Source organism: Panthera tigris, chromosome A1, assembly GCF_018350195.1.
Source record: "Panthera tigris isolate Pti1 chromosome A1, P.tigris_Pti1_mat1.1, whole genome shotgun sequence".
Taxonomy (NCBI): Eukaryota; Metazoa; Chordata; class Mammalia; order Carnivora; family Felidae; genus Panthera; species Panthera tigris.
In genome coordinates, this window is record NC_056660.1 from 643,084 (window position 1) to 662,827 (window position 19,744).

General features: G+C 40.2%; 2 protein-coding genes across 7 annotated transcripts in view; both read left to right on the plus strand.

The window, feature by feature from the left end:
- The window catches only part of PARP4 (poly(ADP-ribose) polymerase family member 4), a 108,649-nt gene extending 100,976 nt beyond the window's left edge, over positions 1-7,673 (plus strand). For both annotated transcript variants that reach the window (XM_042987727.1, XM_042988232.1), the window contains 2 exons: positions 3,924-4,056; positions 7,294-7,673. In XM_042987727.1, coding sequence (XP_042843661.1) covers positions 3,924-4,056; positions 7,294-7,489 — 329 coding nt within the window. In that variant the 3' untranslated portion in view covers positions 7,490-7,673. The remainder of the gene's footprint in view (positions 1-3,923; positions 4,057-7,293) is intronic.
- A 5,015-nt stretch (positions 7,674-12,688) lies between these two features.
- Positions 12,689-19,744, plus strand: part of MPHOSPH8 (M-phase phosphoprotein 8) — a 51,964-nt gene continuing 44,908 nt past the window's right edge. For 2 of the 5 annotated variants that reach the window (XM_042995262.1, XM_042996556.1), the window contains exon 1: positions 12,689-13,018. In XM_042995262.1, coding sequence (XP_042851196.1) covers positions 12,794-13,018 — 225 coding nt within the window. In that variant the 5' untranslated portion in view covers positions 12,689-12,793. The remainder of the gene's footprint in view (positions 13,019-19,744) is intronic. The other 3 variants (XM_042994052.1, XM_007087875.2, XM_042995962.1) reach the window with 2 other exon arrangements.

A 19,744-nucleotide genomic window follows, 5' to 3' on the forward strand; every position in this document is an offset into this window, starting at 1 on the left:
GTTGCACTATATGATAACTAACTTGAATGTAAATCAAAAAAATAAATTAAGAAAAAAATTGAAGACAAAAAGAAATGGAAAAGCATTCCATTCTCATGGATTGGAAGAACAAATATTGTTAAAATGTCAATACTACCCAAAGCAATCTACACATTCAGTGCAATCCCAATCAAAATTGCACAGGCATTCTCCTCAAAGCTAGAACAAACAATCCTAAAATTTTTATGGAACCACAAAAGATCCTGAATAGCCAAAGTTATGTTGAAAAAGAAAACCAAAGTGGGAAGCATAACAATTCTGGGCTTGAAGCTGTATTATAAAGCTGTAATTATCAAGATAGTATTGTACTGGCACAAAAACAGATACATAGAACACTGGAATAGAATAGAGAACCCAGAAATGGACCAACAAATATATGGCCAACTAATCTTTGACAAAGCAGGAAAGAGTACCCAATGGAAAAGAGACAGTCTCTCCAGCAAATGGTGCTGGGAAAATGGGACAGTGACATGTAGAGGAATGAAACTGGAACGCTTTCTTACACCATACACAGAAATAAACTCAAAATGGATGAAAGACTTAAGTGTGAGACAGGAAACCATCAAAATCCTACAGGAGAAAACAGGCAGCACATCTTTGACCTTGGGTACAGCAATTTCCTACTTGATATGTCTCTGGAAGCAAGGGAAATAAAAGCAAAGATGAACTATTGGGACCTCATCAAAATAAAAACCTAATGCACAGCAACGGAAACAATCAACAAAACTAACAACAGAACGGGAGAAGGCAACCAACAGAACGGGAGAAGATATTTGCAAATGACATATTGGATAAAGGGTTAGTGTCCAAAATTATAAAGAACTTACCAAACTCAGCACCCAGAAAACAAATAATCCAGTGAAGAAATGGTCAGAAGACATGAAGAGACACTTTTTCAAAGAAGACATCCAGATGGCTAACAGACACATGAAAAGATGTTCAACATCACTCATCATCGGGGAAATACAAATCAAAACCACAATGAGATACCACCTCACACCTGTCAGAATGCCTAAAATTTAACAACCCAAGAAACAATAGATGTTGGTAAGGATGCAGAGAAAGGGGAACCCTTTTGCACTGTTGTTGGGAATGCAAACTGGTGCAGCCCCTCTGGAAAACAGTATGGAGGTTCCTCTAAAAATTCAAAATAGGGGAGCCTGAGTGGCTCAGTCAGTTAAACGTCTGACTTCAGCTCAGGTCACGATCTCAGGGTTCGATCCCCACATCTGGCTCTGTGCTGACAGCTCAGAGCCTGGAGCCTGCTTTGGATTCTGTGTCTCCCTCTCTTTGCCCCTCCCCTGCTCACTCTTCTTCTCTCTCAAAAATAAACAGGGACTGGGTGGCTCAGTTGGGTAAGCAGCTGACTTTGGCTCAGGTCATGATCTCATGGTTCATGAGTTTGAGCCCCGCATCAGGCTTTGTGCTGACAGCTCAGAACCTGGAGCCTGCTTCGGATTCTGTGTCTCCCTCTCTCTCTCTGCCCCTCCCCCACTCACACTCACTCCGTGTCTCAAAACTAAATAAACATTTAAAAAATTCAAAAATAAACATTAAAATTTTTTTAAATGTGTAGACAGAAGAAAAGACAACATATGCATAGGTAAGGTATATACAAAGTATACATATATATATACATATATATATATATATATACATACACACAACATATGCATATGTAAGGTATATACAAAAGAAAAGTGCATTTAATTGATTAAGCAAGGACTTGGAAGGAAGAACACATGATATGTAGAAGCTAACTTTGCAAAACAACCACCACAACCAAAGGAGCGTACATCATGAGAATGTAAACTGAAAGATCCAAATAGTGTTTACGTCTGAAAATCTGGGGAGCTGAGGAACAGGGAGTTGGAGGACATATATAAGATGGCTTCAATTTTATAATATGTTATTTCTTCTAAAGAAAAGAGAGGAATTTGAAGCAGATGTGGGAAAACGATAAAAGTTGACAAGCTACACAGTTCTCTTTGCTGTATGCTTAAAAGATTTCGTAATAAAAAAACATTAAGTGGCTATGTTGTAGTGATGCTAACAGTGCTACATATCAAAATCTAAGATGGAAATACAGATAATTTACCTGGGAAACTCGCACACAACTCACTGTGAACTCTAATGATGATGAAGATTGCAGGGGAGGAAAATAACTTTCCTTACCCCCTTCTAGGTTCTTGGCTGAGACACCCTATGATAAAAAATTAACAAGAGAAAAACCAACCATTTTAATTATGTACACACACATATATACCTGTACAAAAGGGAGTCCCACGAAGATGGGAGCCTCACAGGCAGCCAGGCACTGAGCTAAGGAAATGGAGAGGGGTCTGGGCAAGTGGGGGAGGGGCAGGGATGATTCACAGGAAGGTGCTTGATAAACAAATGTTGACTCACCATGTAGGTTAGTCTCTTATGTGAAAAACTAGTCTCTGGTAATAGCTCTCTTCCTGATATAAGCCTCCTTTCTAATTTCTTTAGGCCGTTAGGTGGGAGGTAAAAAGCTTTTTGTGAGTTCGCTGGATCTTGATTGCCTTCAGCTCAAGATTATCCACATCCAAAAGTATCATGTTCTGGGGTGGCTTGTTCTGAACCCACTCAAGATAGATGCTAAAACTTTAGTTTCGGGGCACCTGGGTGGCTCAGTCAGTTGAGCATCTGACTTCGGCCCAGGTCATGATCTCAGTTTGTCAGTTCAAGCCCCGCGTCAGGCTCTCACAGTCCGTGAGTTCAAGCCCCGCGTCAGGCTCTGTGCTAACAGCTCAGAGCCTGGAGCCTGCTTCGGATTCTGTGTCTCCCTCTCTCTCTGCCCCTCCCCCACTCGTGCTCTGTCTCTCTCTCTCTCTCTCTGTGTCAAAAATAAATAAACATTAAAAAAAAAGTTTAGTTTCGTGAAATGTGAGATTGAAAAAATAACAATACTTGAAGTCTAATTTTTGTATCAAGTGATTTCAAATACATGATTCGCATTTAGAAAATTAAAATGGGTTCTTATTTTCTGGCTCACTATATAAAAACATTCATTTTCAATTGTATTTTATAGTAAAATTTCTTGGTTTGGGTAAATAACACTCGTTACCTGTAATAGTGTTAAAATAATCAGAATAATTTGGATAGTCTAAAAAATGTTTATTTTACATTTCCTGAAGCGGTACTCTCTACCCTCAAGAGTCCAGAGAACTACAAAGTAAGGGGACTGGGCTGCAAGCTTTTATAGAAAGAGGCAAGTGGGAAGAAGGAAGGAAGAAGTACTCGGCTTATATTGATTGGCTAGGGTTGCCTTTCTGGCCTTATTCAGAAAAGTCGAGGAACAGGGTAGTGAGTATCGCATCCAGGTTGGCTTGGTGTTGGGGGATTGGCTGACTGGATATACCTTTTTTGTTTCTGATCAAGGGGAGTTTTTACAGGGACATAAAAGCTTTGGTTCACTGTCATGACACCCCGGACAGTAGTGGCTCCATCCTAGGCCTGGAAATTTATTTCAGTGGTACTAATCACTAGAAATAATGTGATATACCGACTTAGTCAGCCATATCAATTGTTCATCTGTTGTATATTTAGTTTACTCCTCTGAGGTATTTGTAGCAGGAGCCTAAGAACTGAATTTCTTTCACCAACTTCATGCATCTCTGGTTATTAAGGATGGCAAAGGATCGGAGCTGTGGCTATAACTGCTTCCTAACAATGGTCAGGGTGCTATGGTGCTTGTTTCATTCATCCTCTTTTGTTGTTTACATAGCAGGCTAATTTATGATCTGCTAATGTACCACGGTTTATGGTTTGCTAATGTATCAAATCATAGCGCTTTCATAAATGGGCACGGTTTGAGATGCAGAATTTACAACAGATACAAAAGAGTTTTCCGCTTTCAGGTATAAAAGGAAGCGAGCGTCTCCTGGACCTGATCGCCACATTTCTGGTACTGCAGTTTCTTCGTACCAAGTTGGAACAAAAGGGAATAGTCTTCAAATCACTGATGAAGTTGGACGATGCTTCCGTTTCCAGGTGACTTTAATTATCGCATTAAGTAACTCATTTATATTTCTAACCATTTCTTGACTAAATTTTACAAGAAGCTACATGGAATTGTAAGAACAAAGAGAATTTATTCACAGGGAGTATCTTGCCTGCACTATTCTGTCATTGGCAGGGCAGACACAGTGTTTTTGCCTCTTGGGTTCCAGGAAAAACCAGGGCTCAGAGAGTTAAGTGTAGCTTATACTGGAGCTCAGATCTATGGCTCCTGGTTTAGTGTTCTTTTCACTATGGTATATTGATTAAACGTGCTTTTGGAAAATCTGCAAAATGATTGTTAGGACCAGTCCTGTTCCCAAAAGTTGCAGGCCTGGCACAAGAATATAGATGGAAACCCACATATCATCTGTGTAAGTATTTAAAAATTATAAATGAAACTAGCAAACTGTCAAATAAAATATGTTTTAAAGTCCTGCCTTGGTAAATACAACTTCATGAAGACTGGGTTTAAATTTAGAATTCTGTGACCACTTGGTAGTTTTATGCCATAATGTGACAGAGTGGAGAGAGCCAGTTCTGGGACCCTGGCTTCTAGCCCTTGGGCTGACCTCGGGCACCACAAGAGGCCTTGAGCCTCCATGTGAATACTTTCCTTACTTCCCAAAACTTCGTCCATACCCCATGCAAATGGTCACCCCGTATGTGTGTGTATATACACAGAATATACATATATGCACATAGCACACATACATACATATATAATTTGTTTATGCCTTTTTAAAAAGGCAAGATAAGTGGGAAAACTAGCAAAATTTATAAAAATACTATCTATAAGGAAAGGGGGAGGAGACACGCTACGTTCTTCCTACTATATCTTGTTTTACCTTTTTGACTTTGAAACTATGTAGATATTTTGCATAATAAAGTCCATGTACCAGGGAAGAGGTATTAAACATGTTAAATTATACCATGGACTGCAATCAGCAGCTTCTGGAGTGTGAGGAAATAAATGGCAAAAGAAAAAAGGCAAGGGGTGGAAGCTGTAAGTTACAGGACACATGCCCCAAAGGCAATGTGAGACCTTGTTTGGATCCTGATTTGAACAAAACCCATATTATTTTAAAAAGAGAGAAAGAGGGGTGCCTGGGTGATGCAGTCAGTTAAGCATCTGACTTCGGCTCAGGTCATGATCTTGCAGTTCCTGAGTTCAAGCCTTGTGTTGGGCTCTGTGCTGCCAGCTCAGACCTGGAGCCTGCTTTAGATTCTGTGTCTCCCTCTCGCTCTGCCCTTCCCCTGCTAGCACTCTGTCTCTCTCTGTCTCTCAAAAATGAATAAATGTTAAAAAAAAAAAAAAACAACAACACCTTTTTTTAAAAGAGAGACAGACAATTAAGGAGATTTAAACAGTACCTGAATGTTTTGTGATATTAAAGAATTATTTATAGCTATTTTAATGTCATGTGTAAGAAAAAGTTCTTGTCTCTTAGAGATACATATTTACAGATGAAATTAAAATAAATAATCAAACCTGTTTTTTGGGAGTTTTTATAATGTTTATTTAACATCCATGCTAGCGGGATAGTCAGTCAAGTTTACAGGCCAGCTGGATTAAAGGAAGGCCACTTGAATTAGTGAGAATATTTAAAACTAGTTTTGGGGCACCTGGGTGACTCAGTTGGCTAAACATCTGACTTAGGCTCAGGTTTCTTGAGTTTGAGCCCTGCGTTGGGCTCTGTGCTGACAGCTCAGGGCGTGGAGCCTGCTTCAGATTCTGTGTCTCCCCCTCTCTCTGCTCCTCCCCCACTCGTGCTGTGTGTGTGTGTGTGTGTGTGTGTGTGTGTGTGTGTGTGTGTCTCTCTCAAAAAGATGAATAAACATTAAAAAAAATTTTTTTAATAAATAAAACTAGTTTTGTTGCTTTCAGTAGTTAGTAACTATAAGTAGACTGATGATTACTGGCAAACAAATCTGTTTGATCGTGCTTGCCATTTATATGTTCATGTCATCATGATATTCAGCTAACATTTATTAATTACCTACTCTGGGCCAGGGACTATTGAGCCATGTGTTTTGTTAATCCCCACAACAAACCCCCTAGGATCTCATATTATTATCATAATTGAGGAAACTGAGGCTTTCAGTGTTGAATGAAAGCTGCACCATATCACATAGCCAACATTGTGTGATTTCAGAGTCAGGCTTTGAAACTAGCTCTTAGCCACCCACTATACTAATGGCTCTTTCCCAGTTCACAGGGAAAAAAATCAGGAAGATGGAGAATTTTCCAAATTTTTAGTCCCCCTGCCCATAGAATTTTTTTTTTTAACTTTAGTATATGTTATGAATCGTTTGCTAATGAATTCTAGCAGGTGACAAAACAAATGAGGAAGTAGCTAATACTAATGAAAAAAATCTCAGAATTTTTCTGAGTCTTGAATAGACTTGAATATTTGACATTCTTGAATATTCGACAGCATTTTATGGACACAAACTTGAAGTTTTTATGTAATGCACAATTTAGTAGTACGTTGTTCCTGGTTTGTATGATAATTAAATATGACAGTTTCATGGGAAATACCTAGGAAAATGGCTAACTAATCAAATTGAGAATTCCTGGTACAGTAAAAAGGCGAGAGAAATAGAAGCCTGGTTTGTAAAATAGTATTGAGTTTCTGCTTGAAGAATGGATGGATTTAGATCAAGAAAAATGAAAAGGGACAAAAAAAGACAAATACACATAGGCTGGAGGAAGTTTGAATTGTCCTGGAGGCAGCCAGGAAGTCTGTGAAGCATTTGGAAGCTGGAAAGTGATGGGTATAATATACTTAAAAATGTATTGAATAAGGAGCACCTACCTGGGTGGCTCAGTCGGTTAAGGTCAGACTTCAGCTCAGGTCATGATCTCACGGTTTGTGAGTTCGGGCCTCAGTTTGGGCCTTGTGCTGACAGCTCAGAGCCTGGAGCCTGCTTTGGATTCTGTGTCTCCCTCTCTCTCTGTCCCACCCCTGCTTGCTCTCTGTCTCTCAAAAATGAATAAACATTAAAAAAAAAAAAAGAATAAACATTAAAAAATGTATTGAATAAGTTAAAAGCACCATGTCAGTCTGGTAGATAGAACTTTCATAAAATGTTAGAATTGCTTTGATTAAATATCTTAATCTTTGACAGAATTATTTTGTCAGATCTAATGTGCTGCATTTCGTACCACGTTATATTTCGTATGTAATTATATTCTGAAATTGATGGAAACATTTATTTTTAATCTAGAAATATTCCCTGGGCTTTTGAAGAAATAAAGAAAGCAAGTGAGTGGGTAAGAAGAACTGAAGGACAATATCCATCTATCTGCCAACGGCTTGAATTGGGTCAAGACTGGGACTCTGCAACTAAGCAGCTATTGGGGATCCAAACCATAGACACCACTTCTCCTCTTCACAGAGTTCTTAATTACAATCAAGGCTGAATCAACTGAAGTTGTATTTTAAACATTATTCATGCTTCTATGTGTAAAATAATCAGATATCAATAGATACCTATAATGAAGTTTAACTCAGATTTTATTCAATGTAGCACTCACTTTAAACAGAAACAGAATTGATTATTTTAATGAACTAACAAGTGATAACCAAATAAATATTACAATATTACAGATTTTTTGTGTTTAAATGCTTAAAGTAATAAGAGATACACCTGGCTGCTCCTGGAGCCTATTTCCTTCTCCCCTTTAAGGAGTCTGGTATAGAATCTGGCCAGCTAGGCTGAGTAAGCTGGGGAGAAACAAGGCCTTTGGCTGATGTCAGTGTTGCTGACATGCCAGCCTGTTTCCAGGCCCTGAGTATCTAGACCTTTGCCCTCGGTATGCATACTCCCTGCATCCCAGTCTGTAGATCTCTTGATACATTTTTTGTCACTCAGAGAAACTAGGTGTCTCGTGCGATTCTTTCCATGGATCTTGCTTTTGGTATTGCATCTAAAATCCTACAGTCATGTAGATTTCTTCCTATGTTATCTGGTAGAAGTTTTATAAACTTTGCATTTTATGTTATGGTCTATGATCCATTCTGAGTTATTTTTTATGAAGGTTGTAAGGTCTTTCCATCTTCCCCTACGCTACCATTTCCAGGCCGTTACCTCTCTACCTTTATGCAAAAACTTCGGTTTCTTTGAGGTTCAGTCTCTGGCTGTCCTCCAATCTGTCCTCCTTGCTGTCATTCACCAAATGTTCAGTACCTCAACACATTTACATATGGTTCAGGATTTCCCTTTCTATTGGCAGTCCTGCCTTCATCTTGAGTGACTCCCCAAATCCTAATGTATGACCCCTCCTAACTCCCTGGACTCGAACCACAGCTATAACTGAGTCTTGGCAGAACTCTCTGATACCCAACGGATAGCAAGGAAGCTTGTGAGGTGCTACCACGAGGCCTTCTCCCACCTGCCTGTCTCTCTGGGAGGCAGACGTGAGACCGTTTTTTATCCCCTCCCAGTCCTGACAAGGCATAAGGCTCAGATACAGCTACAGACTAAAAATCCTTACAGCTGCATCTAGACTTGGCTCCTCAGCATTGATGTGTCCCACAACCCACTTAGCAGTTATCTAGCTCCTTTTCGGGTGTGGGACAAGAACCAAGGGGAGCTGGCATCTTTGACTATCTTCCTCTTGCTGTTTATATAAGTAACAAATCATCTAAATCTAAAGTGGCTTGTTGTATCTTTACTGGCCATATCAATCAGATCTTGCCGTTGGCCTTGCTGCTTGACATAATCATAGAAGATAAACTCTTTTGTTTTATTAGATTAAGGAATAAAAGAATGATACCTGGTAGCAGAGTGTATGAAGGTTAACAGACTCCCTTGTGTTGTTAATGAAAACGTGTACCTGGTAAAACAAAATTTTGCAATATTTTTAAAAATTTTTTTAATGTTTATTTATTTTTGAGAGAGAGAGAGAAAGAGAGAGAGAGAGGGAGAGAGAGAGAATGAGCGGGGGAGGGACTGAGAGAGAGGAAGACACAGAATCCAAAGCGGCCACCAAGCTCTGAGCTGTCAGCACAGAGCCTGATGCGGGGATCAAACCCATGAACCGTGAGATCATGACCTGAGCTGAAGTCAGAGCTTAACTAAGCCACCCAGGCACCCCTAAAATTTTGCAATATTAATCCAAATTTATTTTTTGCCTTAATTTGGATCTCCCAAAGTGCTCTCTGGATCACCAATTAGCTCTGGGATCCCTCAAATTAGTGAGACCACCTGAACATTTAATTAGTTAATGTTTACATATGGTGATCGCTGTTGAAACTCCTCATTCATTCATTCAATATTTATTGGGTACTCACTCTCTGACAGACCCTGTGCTAGGTGTGGGGGATACAACAGAGAGAAGAATCAGGTATGGCTTCTGCCCCCTGGAGCTTAGACTACAGTGGGAGCAGACAATATAAAAAATCAGTGGTCTAATGCATGCACAGTTACAGCTGTAGTGAGTGATCAGGGAAGACTTTCTTGAGGAAGTGATAAATGGGAGTGGATAGGTCAGGTAAGAGGGGAGAGAAAAGCATTCTAGGCAAAAGGAACAGCATGTACAAAGATCCTGGGGGATGAGCAGGTTAGCCTGACCAGGAGGCAAGTGTGGCTGGAGCAGATAAAGGGAGGGGAGTGGGGTGAGCTGTGGTTGGAGCAAGGTTGGGTCCAGGCCAGGGAGGGCCTTGTCAGCCACGTTGAGAAGTTCTGTCTCTCCAGGAGAGACAGAGTTCTCCAAGAGAACTCAGGGCTGCAGTTCTCTTTCAACATATTCCTTTTTAAACAAATGTGCTTATCATTGTGTACAATGACTACTTGGTATTGTTTCCTAATGATATACATATACTGAAGGATTTACTACTTAGGTAAACTTGAATAATCTACTTAAACTTTTTTTTTTAATATAATTTATTGTCAAGTTGGCTAACAGCGTATACAGTGTGCTCTTGGTTTTGGGGGTAGATTCCCGTGATTCATCGCTTACATACAACACCCAGTGCTCACAATATTAATCCAAATTTCAATCAGTACCCTCCTTGACCTATAACTTTTATTAATAGGAATTCTACATCTGGAAATTCGTCTTACATATGGACGCACACACATGCATATGTTATATATGCATGTACATATTACAGTTGCAGAACAATGTGGAAGAGAGCACATTTCAAAATTATATAAATGGGTGTTTATACATGTATGAGGTAAAAATCTGTCATATTCTAAACTGGTTACATCTGAGGAATAGGAACTTTATTTCTGTTACATACTTTTGAATTAAAAATTTTTTACAGTGAACATAAATTTTTATTTCAAAAATATATAAAACCAGAAAAATAGTATGATCAATATAAATCCCATCATTTAAAATATTTTGCCAAATTTTTGTATATTTAGAACAGTCTTCTCTTGCCTCTTCTTTTGCTATTGACTTGTTGAAGAAACAAGGTCAGTCGTCCTAAAGGATGTCCCACATTCTGGATTTGATTGTTTCCACTTTTTCTTTCCCCATATTTCTTGTAAACTGGAAATTTGATCTAAGGTCCTGAATAGATTAAGGATCAATCTTTTTGTCAACAGGAGCCATATGGTTTGGTTCTTTTACTTTTAGTAATGCTAATATGGATCAGTGGGTTTTCCAATGTGAAGCTGTGTTTCCCCTACACCCAACAAATAATCTGTGAAGAGATACTTTGGTAGCCAGTTCGTCATCAATCTTTCACCCCATGGTTTTGTTGCCTGAATCATTTTCATGAAATATTGTGATCCTCTATCTTTTCTTCTGTGCGTATTAACTGAAATTCTTCTGAAAAAATGAGCTCTCATTAACAAATGTTATTTGTTTACAATATTTTTCTAAAAACTTATTTTAAAAAAGATATCCAATTATTAGAATTGTTGTGTCTTCCTTTTTAGACCGAATCTGTGACAGGCAGAGAGACCGTTAAGAATGAGATGACAGGCCCAAAACGCAGTTATCTGTGCCAAGCCCCACATCAGCAAACCAAGAGTCCATACCCAACCTAACTGCAGTCTCAGCCTCTTCTAGGAATATAATCTTAACCAGGAGTCTGGAATTTCCTAGCTGTACTAGTGAGGTAGTCTGATAGACCCCAGCCTTCCCTTAAAGGACAGTGAATTTTTCTGAAATAATCCTTTCGTTTATGACTTCATGCCCCACCTCCTTTCTGCCTTGAGAAGCTTGTTTCTTTCTGCATTTCTTCGGATCTCCTTTCTATTTGCCAAATGGAATGCTGCCCCAACGTTGAATAAAGCCAATGAGATCTTCCAAAACAGTCAGCTATATTTTAATGCCACGCTCGACTGTTCTGTATTCTTAACGCTTAGTAAAGTCCTGGTACACAGGATGCATCTACTAAACTAAACTAATAAATCACTGTGCCCACTCAAAGATCCGATGTGCCTCTCCAAATGGATCCTCTGGATCATAGATCATTCTTTAGTTAACCTCAGAGTTAATTTAAATGAATCTTGTAAATTAAGTCCGCCACTCAAAGACACAAAAAATGAAAAGCTTGCTACCGTAAAGATGTTATTTGAAATTCAAAGTGAGAAAAATATTTTATCCTTAGGTGGATTATCCTAGCAACTTTGGATGAGTATCTTTGTCAATCATTCATAAGGGGGACAAAATACTTTATCACGTCGATGTTTTCAATGGGGAAAAAAATCTCTAGAACTTGGAAAACAAATGTTTTTTGGCCAGTTACTTAAAAAAATTTTTTTTCCGGGGCGCCTGAGTGGCTCAGTCGGTTAAGCGTCAGACGTCAGACTTTGGCTCATGATCTCACGGTTTGTGAGTCAAGTCCCTCCCCAGCTCTGTGCTGATAGCTCAGAGCCTGGAGCCCGATTTGGATTGTGTCTCCCTCTGTCTGCCCCCCCCCCCCCCCCCAGCTTGCACTGTCTCTCGCATTGTCTCAAAAATAAATAAACATTAAACAAAATTTTTTTCCTATCTGTAAACAATACTTAATACCATACAACTCTGAATTATGTTTGATTGGCTCGTTCACATGCGTTAAACGAAATCAAAGTTACACAGGCACGAAAGGCCGGGCATCGCGTTCCGGCCCGCTCAGGTCTGGGCGGGAGGGGGCGCTGGTTTTCCTAGAAGGCCCAGGGCGGGCCCTTGCGCGCTCTGGACGAGGGAGGAGGCCCCACGCGGCGTTCACCCCCCTTAAGCGCCTCAGCTTCTCTTCCAGGGCGAGCTCCCGCGCTCCGGTGTTCCCCGGCCACCCCTTCCCGACCCGGGAAGCACCGGGGAGCCCGCCTCCGCCGCCCGCTCCAGCTCCACGCCGGAGCCCCCCCTCCCGAGGCACCCCGTCAGCCTCCGCCCTTTCTCCTCACGCGCCCTGACAAGCCCCTCCCCCGAGCCGTTCCCACCCCTCCCCTCAGGGGCTCCCAAGCAGCCCTCCCGTACCCCTCGCCCGCGCCAGAGGTGCCCGGCGCGCTCGTCTCTCACGGCCCGAGCCGCCCCGCCCTTCCGCCGGAGCGCCCCTCCGCCCGCCCACCCGCTTCCCGTAGGCTCCGCGGGGCCCCGGCGCGCCCGCCTCCATCTGATTGGCTTAAGCGCCTGCCGCTCCAGGGTCCCGAGCCCGCCATTGGCGGGTTCCCCTCTCGGTCGCGTCACGCTGCCCGAGTGGATTACAGCCGAGTGCGGAGCGCGAGGAACCGCCAGGGTGTGTGTCGCAGCCGCTCGTCTTCGGCGGTTTGCTAGGCTCCTATTATGGCGGCGGCGGCTGCGGCGGTTGCGGAGGAGGCGAGCGTGACCGCAGCTGTTTCAGGTGCCGACAGCAATGGTGAGTCTCCTGAAGTCGAAGGAGAAGGTGTTGGAGCAGTGGGCCAAGAGAAGGACGCAGCCACGAAAGGAGCGGAGGCCGTTGGAGACAGCGAGGAGGACGGGGAGGATGTGTTCGAGGTGGAAAAGATACTGGACATGAAGACGGAGGGGGTACGTGGGCGCCGGGGGAGGCGAGGCTGGGCGTGCAGGGCTTGAAGTGCAGAAGCGGGGAGCGGTGGGAGTTGTGTAGAGGGTTGCCGCGCGGAAACGCGAAGCCCTCCCCGAATTCACAAGGTGGAGAAGCTTGTGCAGACCCACGACGTAGGCGGGGGAAAGGGACGTGACATCCAGAGCCGACGCAAGCGCGCGCACGTTGGGAGCCCTGCGCTGACGATCCTGGACGGACTCTTGGGCTGTCTGTGGCGGTGAGGGTACGTTGCAAGAAGTTTGGAAGGGTTGTGTGGCCAGAAGAGAGGAAGCAGTGTAGGGTGCGGTGTGTGAGTATCGAGGGGGCCGACCGTCGGTGAAGGATTTGTCACGGTCATCGGCGTTGAGGTAGCTGATTGGGGCCACTGCTCGGTGCTGGAGAGGAGTGGCGCTGACATCGTGCCGCTTCTCATAGTCCGTTGTCCACGCCGTCGTTTCAGTGTTTTCCAAGGCCGTGATCGATTTTCCGCTCTCAGATCGTTCAGACCTTCTCGTGCTCAGAATCGCGTCCAGGAGGTGGCATTTAAAGGTCGCCAAAACCTGACCATTGTCTTTCCTCTCTTCTTGCATATTATGTGATTGCAGCCACACAGTAATACGTGAAATTCTTGATCACACTTGGCGCTTACTGTTCTCTTTCTCCTCAGTCTCTCAGGTCTTCCTCTCTCTCCCGGAGTCAGTTTGTCTGTGAAATCCTGTTTTGACCCTGGTCCCTGCAGAGTGAGGTGCTTCTTCGTTTACGCCCTCGTAACACTTTGTTTAGACCTCTGTTTTAGCACTTAAAGCACCAATCTTTATATATGTCTGCCTCTCCTGCTAGGTTTAGGCTCCTTTAATACAGGAAATACGGTTATTATTACTTTTTGTATCACTGGTACTCAATCCACAATACTGTGGTGCAGTAAGTGCTTTGTGTATGTCACATTATTGAATGAGTGAATGAATCATGGACTGCAGGCTGGGGTGAAGGAGAGAGGGTGGAAGGATGCACAATAAGGAAACTAATAACTGATTTGTTTCAGTAGGTAAGTGTGAGATGACCAAAGGTCCCATATCGTAGTCGGATCGGTGCGTTCTTTTTATTGTCTGTTATTTTCTATTTGTCACGTGCTACTTTGTGTTAATTTTTTTGTCCATTCATTCAGCAAACTTTTTTTTTTTTTTTTAAATCACATATTTTGTGCTAGGTGCAGTGTTAGGTTCTGAGGATATAGAGATGAATTGTAGCGTACACGGTTACTTACACTGAAAAGTTCTGGCTATTGAGGATAAATAATTGAAGCCTAATGCCATTAATATTATTGTTAGTTGCAATACAGTAAGCGTAGGAACTTTGTTTTGTATAGTTTTCCCAAATATATTACAAAAGCGCCTTGATGAGAGTAGAGCCGGTCTTTTTAAAAATTTTTTAATGTTCATTTATATTGAGAGAGAGAGAGCGTGAACAGCGGAGGAGCAGAGAGACAGGGAGACACAGAATCTGAAGCAGGCTCCAGGCTCTGAGCTGTCAGCACAGCGCCTGTCGCAGGGTTCGAACCCACAAACCACAAGATTATGATCTGAGCTGAAGTTGGATGCTTAACCAACTGAGCCACCCAGATGCCCCAAGAGAATAGAGCCAGTCTTAAACTGTTTTTGTATCACCTTCATTTAATACAAGTGCTTGGCACATATAAGATATTTAGAAAAATCCGGACACCTGGGTGGCTCAGTTGGTTAAGCATCCGACTCTTGATTTCAGTTCAGGTTGTCATCTCCTGTTTCCTGAGCCCTATGTAGGGCTCTGCACTGACAGTGGAGAGCCAGCTCGGGATTCTCTCTCTCCCTCTCTCTCTCTCTGACCCTCCCCCCGCCTTAAACCAATTAAATAAACATTTAAAAAAAGATATTTAGAAAAATATTTGGTTAGGAGAGTAAAAGCTTTAGAATTAAGGTGATTCACCCGTTTGGTATAATATTTTTTAATGTATTTTATTTTAATTCCAATATAGTTAAGTTCATACAGTATTTAATATATCTGGTCCCAAAGAATTGTAGGCACTATACCCAAAGTCTCATATTCTAGTCAAAAGTGGATGAAACTAAGAAGCTTAAGTGTTTAAGACATTAAGGGTACAATTGGGTGAGAATTCTAGTTTTCAGGGCCTTGTATTTTTAGATGCTCTTGCAAGTGAGTGATTTGTAAGATGAAAAGTATTAACTCAGCAGAACAGGACTGTGGCAGTTACTTTAGAAGTACTGCTGAGTGAGCCAGCCAGTTGAAAAACCAAAGGGTCCTGGTAGCAGTTTGTTTGGCCTTCTTATAATCTTGTCGTCTATGGTATTTCTGTTGTTCGTAAGCCACCAGACTGTGCTATCCTGACAGATAGACTAAGACCATCACTATGATGAGGGTTGGCTTGGAGGAACAGCATCAATGCTAAATTTATATATAAATTTATATATTGGCGTTTATATATTCTTTCAGTTTATTGCTAACTAATTTTTTGTATGTTTTCAGAAGAATTAAATGAATCTGACAACTCTTGGGTTTTACCTTCAATTTTGAATTGGAGTCATTTTTACATAATAAAAAACTGGCATTTTTTTAGTGCCAGTTTATGGGCATTTGATTTGATTTTGTAGTGTATAAGTAAATAGTTATACAATTTAGTGAATTATCACAAAGCCAACACCTGTGTAACCTCCACCCAAATGAGGAAATATTAGAGTGCCATCCCTAAAAACCTCTTTTGAATCCCCTTTTCGATCAGTACCCCCATCCTCACCCAGAATCATTGTCCTGAATTATTATATGATAATAGGTTTCGTGCTTTGCTTCGTAATTTTTCCATCTAAGGATGCATTCCTTGACACTTGAGTGTCATTTTACCTGTTTTTTTCTTTCTCTCTTTCTTTCTTTCTTTCCTTCTTTCCTTCTTTCTTTCTTTTCATCCTTTCTTTTCATTTATTTATTGATTTATTAGTTTATTTATTTATTTTGAGAGAGAGTGTGTGCTGGAGGGGGAGAGAGAGAGAGAGAGAGAGAGAGAGAGAGAGAGAGAGAGAGAGAGAGAAAGAGAATCCCAAGCAGGTTCTGCACTGTCAGCACGTGGAGCCCAGTGCGGTGCTCGAACCACCAACTGTGAGATCATGACCTGAGCCGAAATCAGTAGTCAGACACTGAACCAACTGAGCCACCCAGGTGCCCCTTTTTCTTTCATTTAAATGGAATCTCACAATATTTATTTTGTGTGTCTGGGTTTTTCCCTCAACAGTATCTTTGTGAGATTTAATCCATGTTGTGTGGAGCTGTATTTTATTTCATTTTCATTGCTGCACATTATTCGGGTGCATGTATATATTACAGCCTATCTTTTCTCCTACTGTTAAGGGGCATTTGGGTTGTTTCCAGGTTTTGGCTGTTATGAATAATGCTTCTGTGATGAACATGTCTCCTGATACATTGTGTACATGTTTCCCTTGGTTATAAACACTAAATGGAATTGTTCAGACTTAAGGGACACAGGTATCTTCAACGTTCAGTGGAAACTATTTTTGAAAGCGGTTGTACCAATTTACACTATTACTAATGGTTTATGAGATTCCCTTTTGTTTTGCATCCTATCAGCACTTGATATGGTCAGACTTTTTATTTCTAGCCAGTTCTGATGGGTTCATGGTGGTATTTCCTACTTTTAATTTGTATTTTTCTGATCCTACATTAGTAATCAGTGTTGAAATCATTGAGCATCTTTTCATATACTTAATGGAGATTTAGTTATCCTTTTATGAAATCTCTTTCTACTGGGTTGTCTGTCTTTATTGATTTGTTGATACGTATTTTGATTCATACCTTTTGTTGGTGATGTGAGCAGATCTCTTTCCCTGCTATCTTTTGATGAACAGTTTATATAGTTCAGGTAAGGAAACTTTGTCGTGATGTTGAGTGCTTTTTATGTTTGGTTTGAGAAATCTTTCTCTACCATAGATATTCTCTATAATTTTTTTTCTAGGTGCTCTTTTGTTTTCCCTTTCAGATTTTATGTTTAACACTTCACTTAGAATTGATTTTGTGCATAGTGTAATGTGGGGGTCATGTTTCATTGAGCAGATCTTTCTTATTTTTCCTCTAACAATGCTTTATAGATTTTAGAATCAACTTGCCAATTTCCTTACATAAAAACTTGGGATTTTTATTGGAATTTGCATTGAATCTGTGGATAAATTTAGGATCAGTTTAATTTCTTTCAGTAATGTCTTATAGTTTTCTGTGTTGAGGTCTTAAACATCTTTTATTAAATATGTTTTTAGGTAGGGTCACCTGGGTGGCTCAGTCGGTTAAGCATCCAACTTCGGCTCAGGTCATGATCTCGTGGTCCGTGAGTTTGAGCCCCACATCGGGCTCTGTGCTGACACCTCAGAGCCTGGAACCTGCTTCAGATTCTGTGTCTCCCTCTCTCTCTGGCCCTCCCCTGCTCATGCTGTGTCTCACTCTCTCTCTCAAAAATAAATAAACATTAAAAAAAATTTTTTTAATATATTTTTAGGTATATTTGATATTTTTGATGCAATAATAGTCTTTTTAAAAATTCCATTGTGTTTGTTGCTCATATACAGAAATACATTTAATTTATGCATATGTGCCCTCAGTTGGTTAAAGAAATTCCCTTCTATCTTTAGTTACTAAATAATTTTATGAATGGGTGTTGAATTTCATTAAAATTTTTTTTCTGCATCTGTCAAGGTGATCACATAATTTTTCTCTTTTAAGTTTACTTATTTATTTTGAGAAAGAGACTGTGAGCAGGGGAGGGGCAGTGAGAGAGAGAGGGAGAGGGAGAGAATCCCAAGCAGGCTCCATGCTGTCAGTGCAGAGCCCAATGTGGGGCCTGAACCCACAAACTGAGATCATGACCTGAGCCCAAACCATGAGTCAGATGCTTAACCGACTAAGCCACCCAGGCTCCTCTCTAACATCTTGAGGTGGATACATAGCTAACTGTTTTTCAGCCTTTGTTTTTTTTCAAATTATATGCCTTTAGTACTATAAATTATCCTCTGAACTTAGTTTAGGTGCAACTCATAAATTATGTTTGTACTATGTTTTCATTCAGGTAAAAATATTTTCCAATAGCTATAACTTATGTGTAAATACATTGCTTAATTTCTAAACATTTGAGAGTATTACTAATATTCCATGTGCTTAAAAAAATTTTAATTTTAACTGACATATATCTATATATTGTTTAACATTGAATATTTGCTTGATTAATTGGGTTATTTAAAATCTATAATATTGTTGCCAGCAAGCAAGGAAGCCATTACTTAGGAAGTTGAAGCTAGAAATATGGGAAACTAATTTGAGAATAATTTACATGCATGAGCTGTTCTCAGTTTCATATTCCTAATATTATTGATTATTGTAACATTTTTTATGACGTGTTCCTTGTCGACATTAAAGCAACACTAAAACAGACTAGATATTTTTACTTCTAATATTAACACATTTGGAATCCATTGAAATGCTTAATTACAGTTGCACTTTTTTTTTTTTTTTTTTTTTTTTTTTAACATTTCATGCTTATAATACCCTGGGACCCATTGGCCTTGAGACTTTTTCTAAAAAAATTTTAATTATCTAATGTATGCACTCTTGGAGGATAGGATGACTGTCTTCTCCCTTTTTGGTTTGGCTCACTGAGTAAGCTAAAAGAAAACTTGGCTACCAAGAAAATAGGCTGTTTCGGGTGGGTGATGGGTATTGAGGAGGGCACCTTTTGGGATGAGCACTGGGTGTTGTATGGAAACCAATTTGACAGTAAATTTCATATATTAAAAAATAAATTAAAAAAAAAGAAAATAGACTGTTTCTGGCATTTTGAAGATAAATTTATCATGAAATTTAATATATGGCAAAGCCCTGGGCAATATTTGGATCTACGGGATTTCTGTAAAAGAACATCTAGTTCATGGATTTAATCTGTTTTCTATACTGTTGTATCTCTAAGACTCAAAGTTCCTAACATATAGTGACTTTCAATAAATATTTGTTCAATGAACGAATGAAACAAAACTGCTGAAATAAAGATCAATAACAGTTATTAACAAATGAAATCTGGAGCTAGAATTGAGATGTGCTACTTAATACTTGAGAATGGTTGTTCATGCACTTACTCTCATTGACCAGGTTGAGCTTAATTGACAGCTAGCACTAAATTTATAACTGTGTTCAATGTAGAAGTAAATGTTTACTAGTTTTTTTTACTGGTTTTTTTTTTTTTTTTTTTTAGTCATCAGAAAAGTTGTAAGAATTATATGCAGCCTCACATATACCTTCGTGCATATCCCCCAGTTGTTAATACTGATTTTGTCATTTTCCTCTATTTATATACATTTTTTTCTGTCCCATTTGAAGGTAAATAAGGGTTTAAAAGCTACATTGAGTAGCAGATACTACTGTTTCTATGTACACATAAAAATAATGGGGCACAAGCATCGGTCCCTTCATCCTGTTATGTAACTGACCCATCAAACTATCAGTTTAGACTTAGTTATTATTTTAAGATTATGAGGCTTATCTTTAAAAGTTAAGTTGCACTTTTTTCCCATTATTTCTTAGTTTTCAATTCTACTAGTTTCCAATCCAAGACCGATGTTGGTCTTTCTACAGGTGGCAGAATGATTGAAAGGCAGTGTAGGTATGTTGAA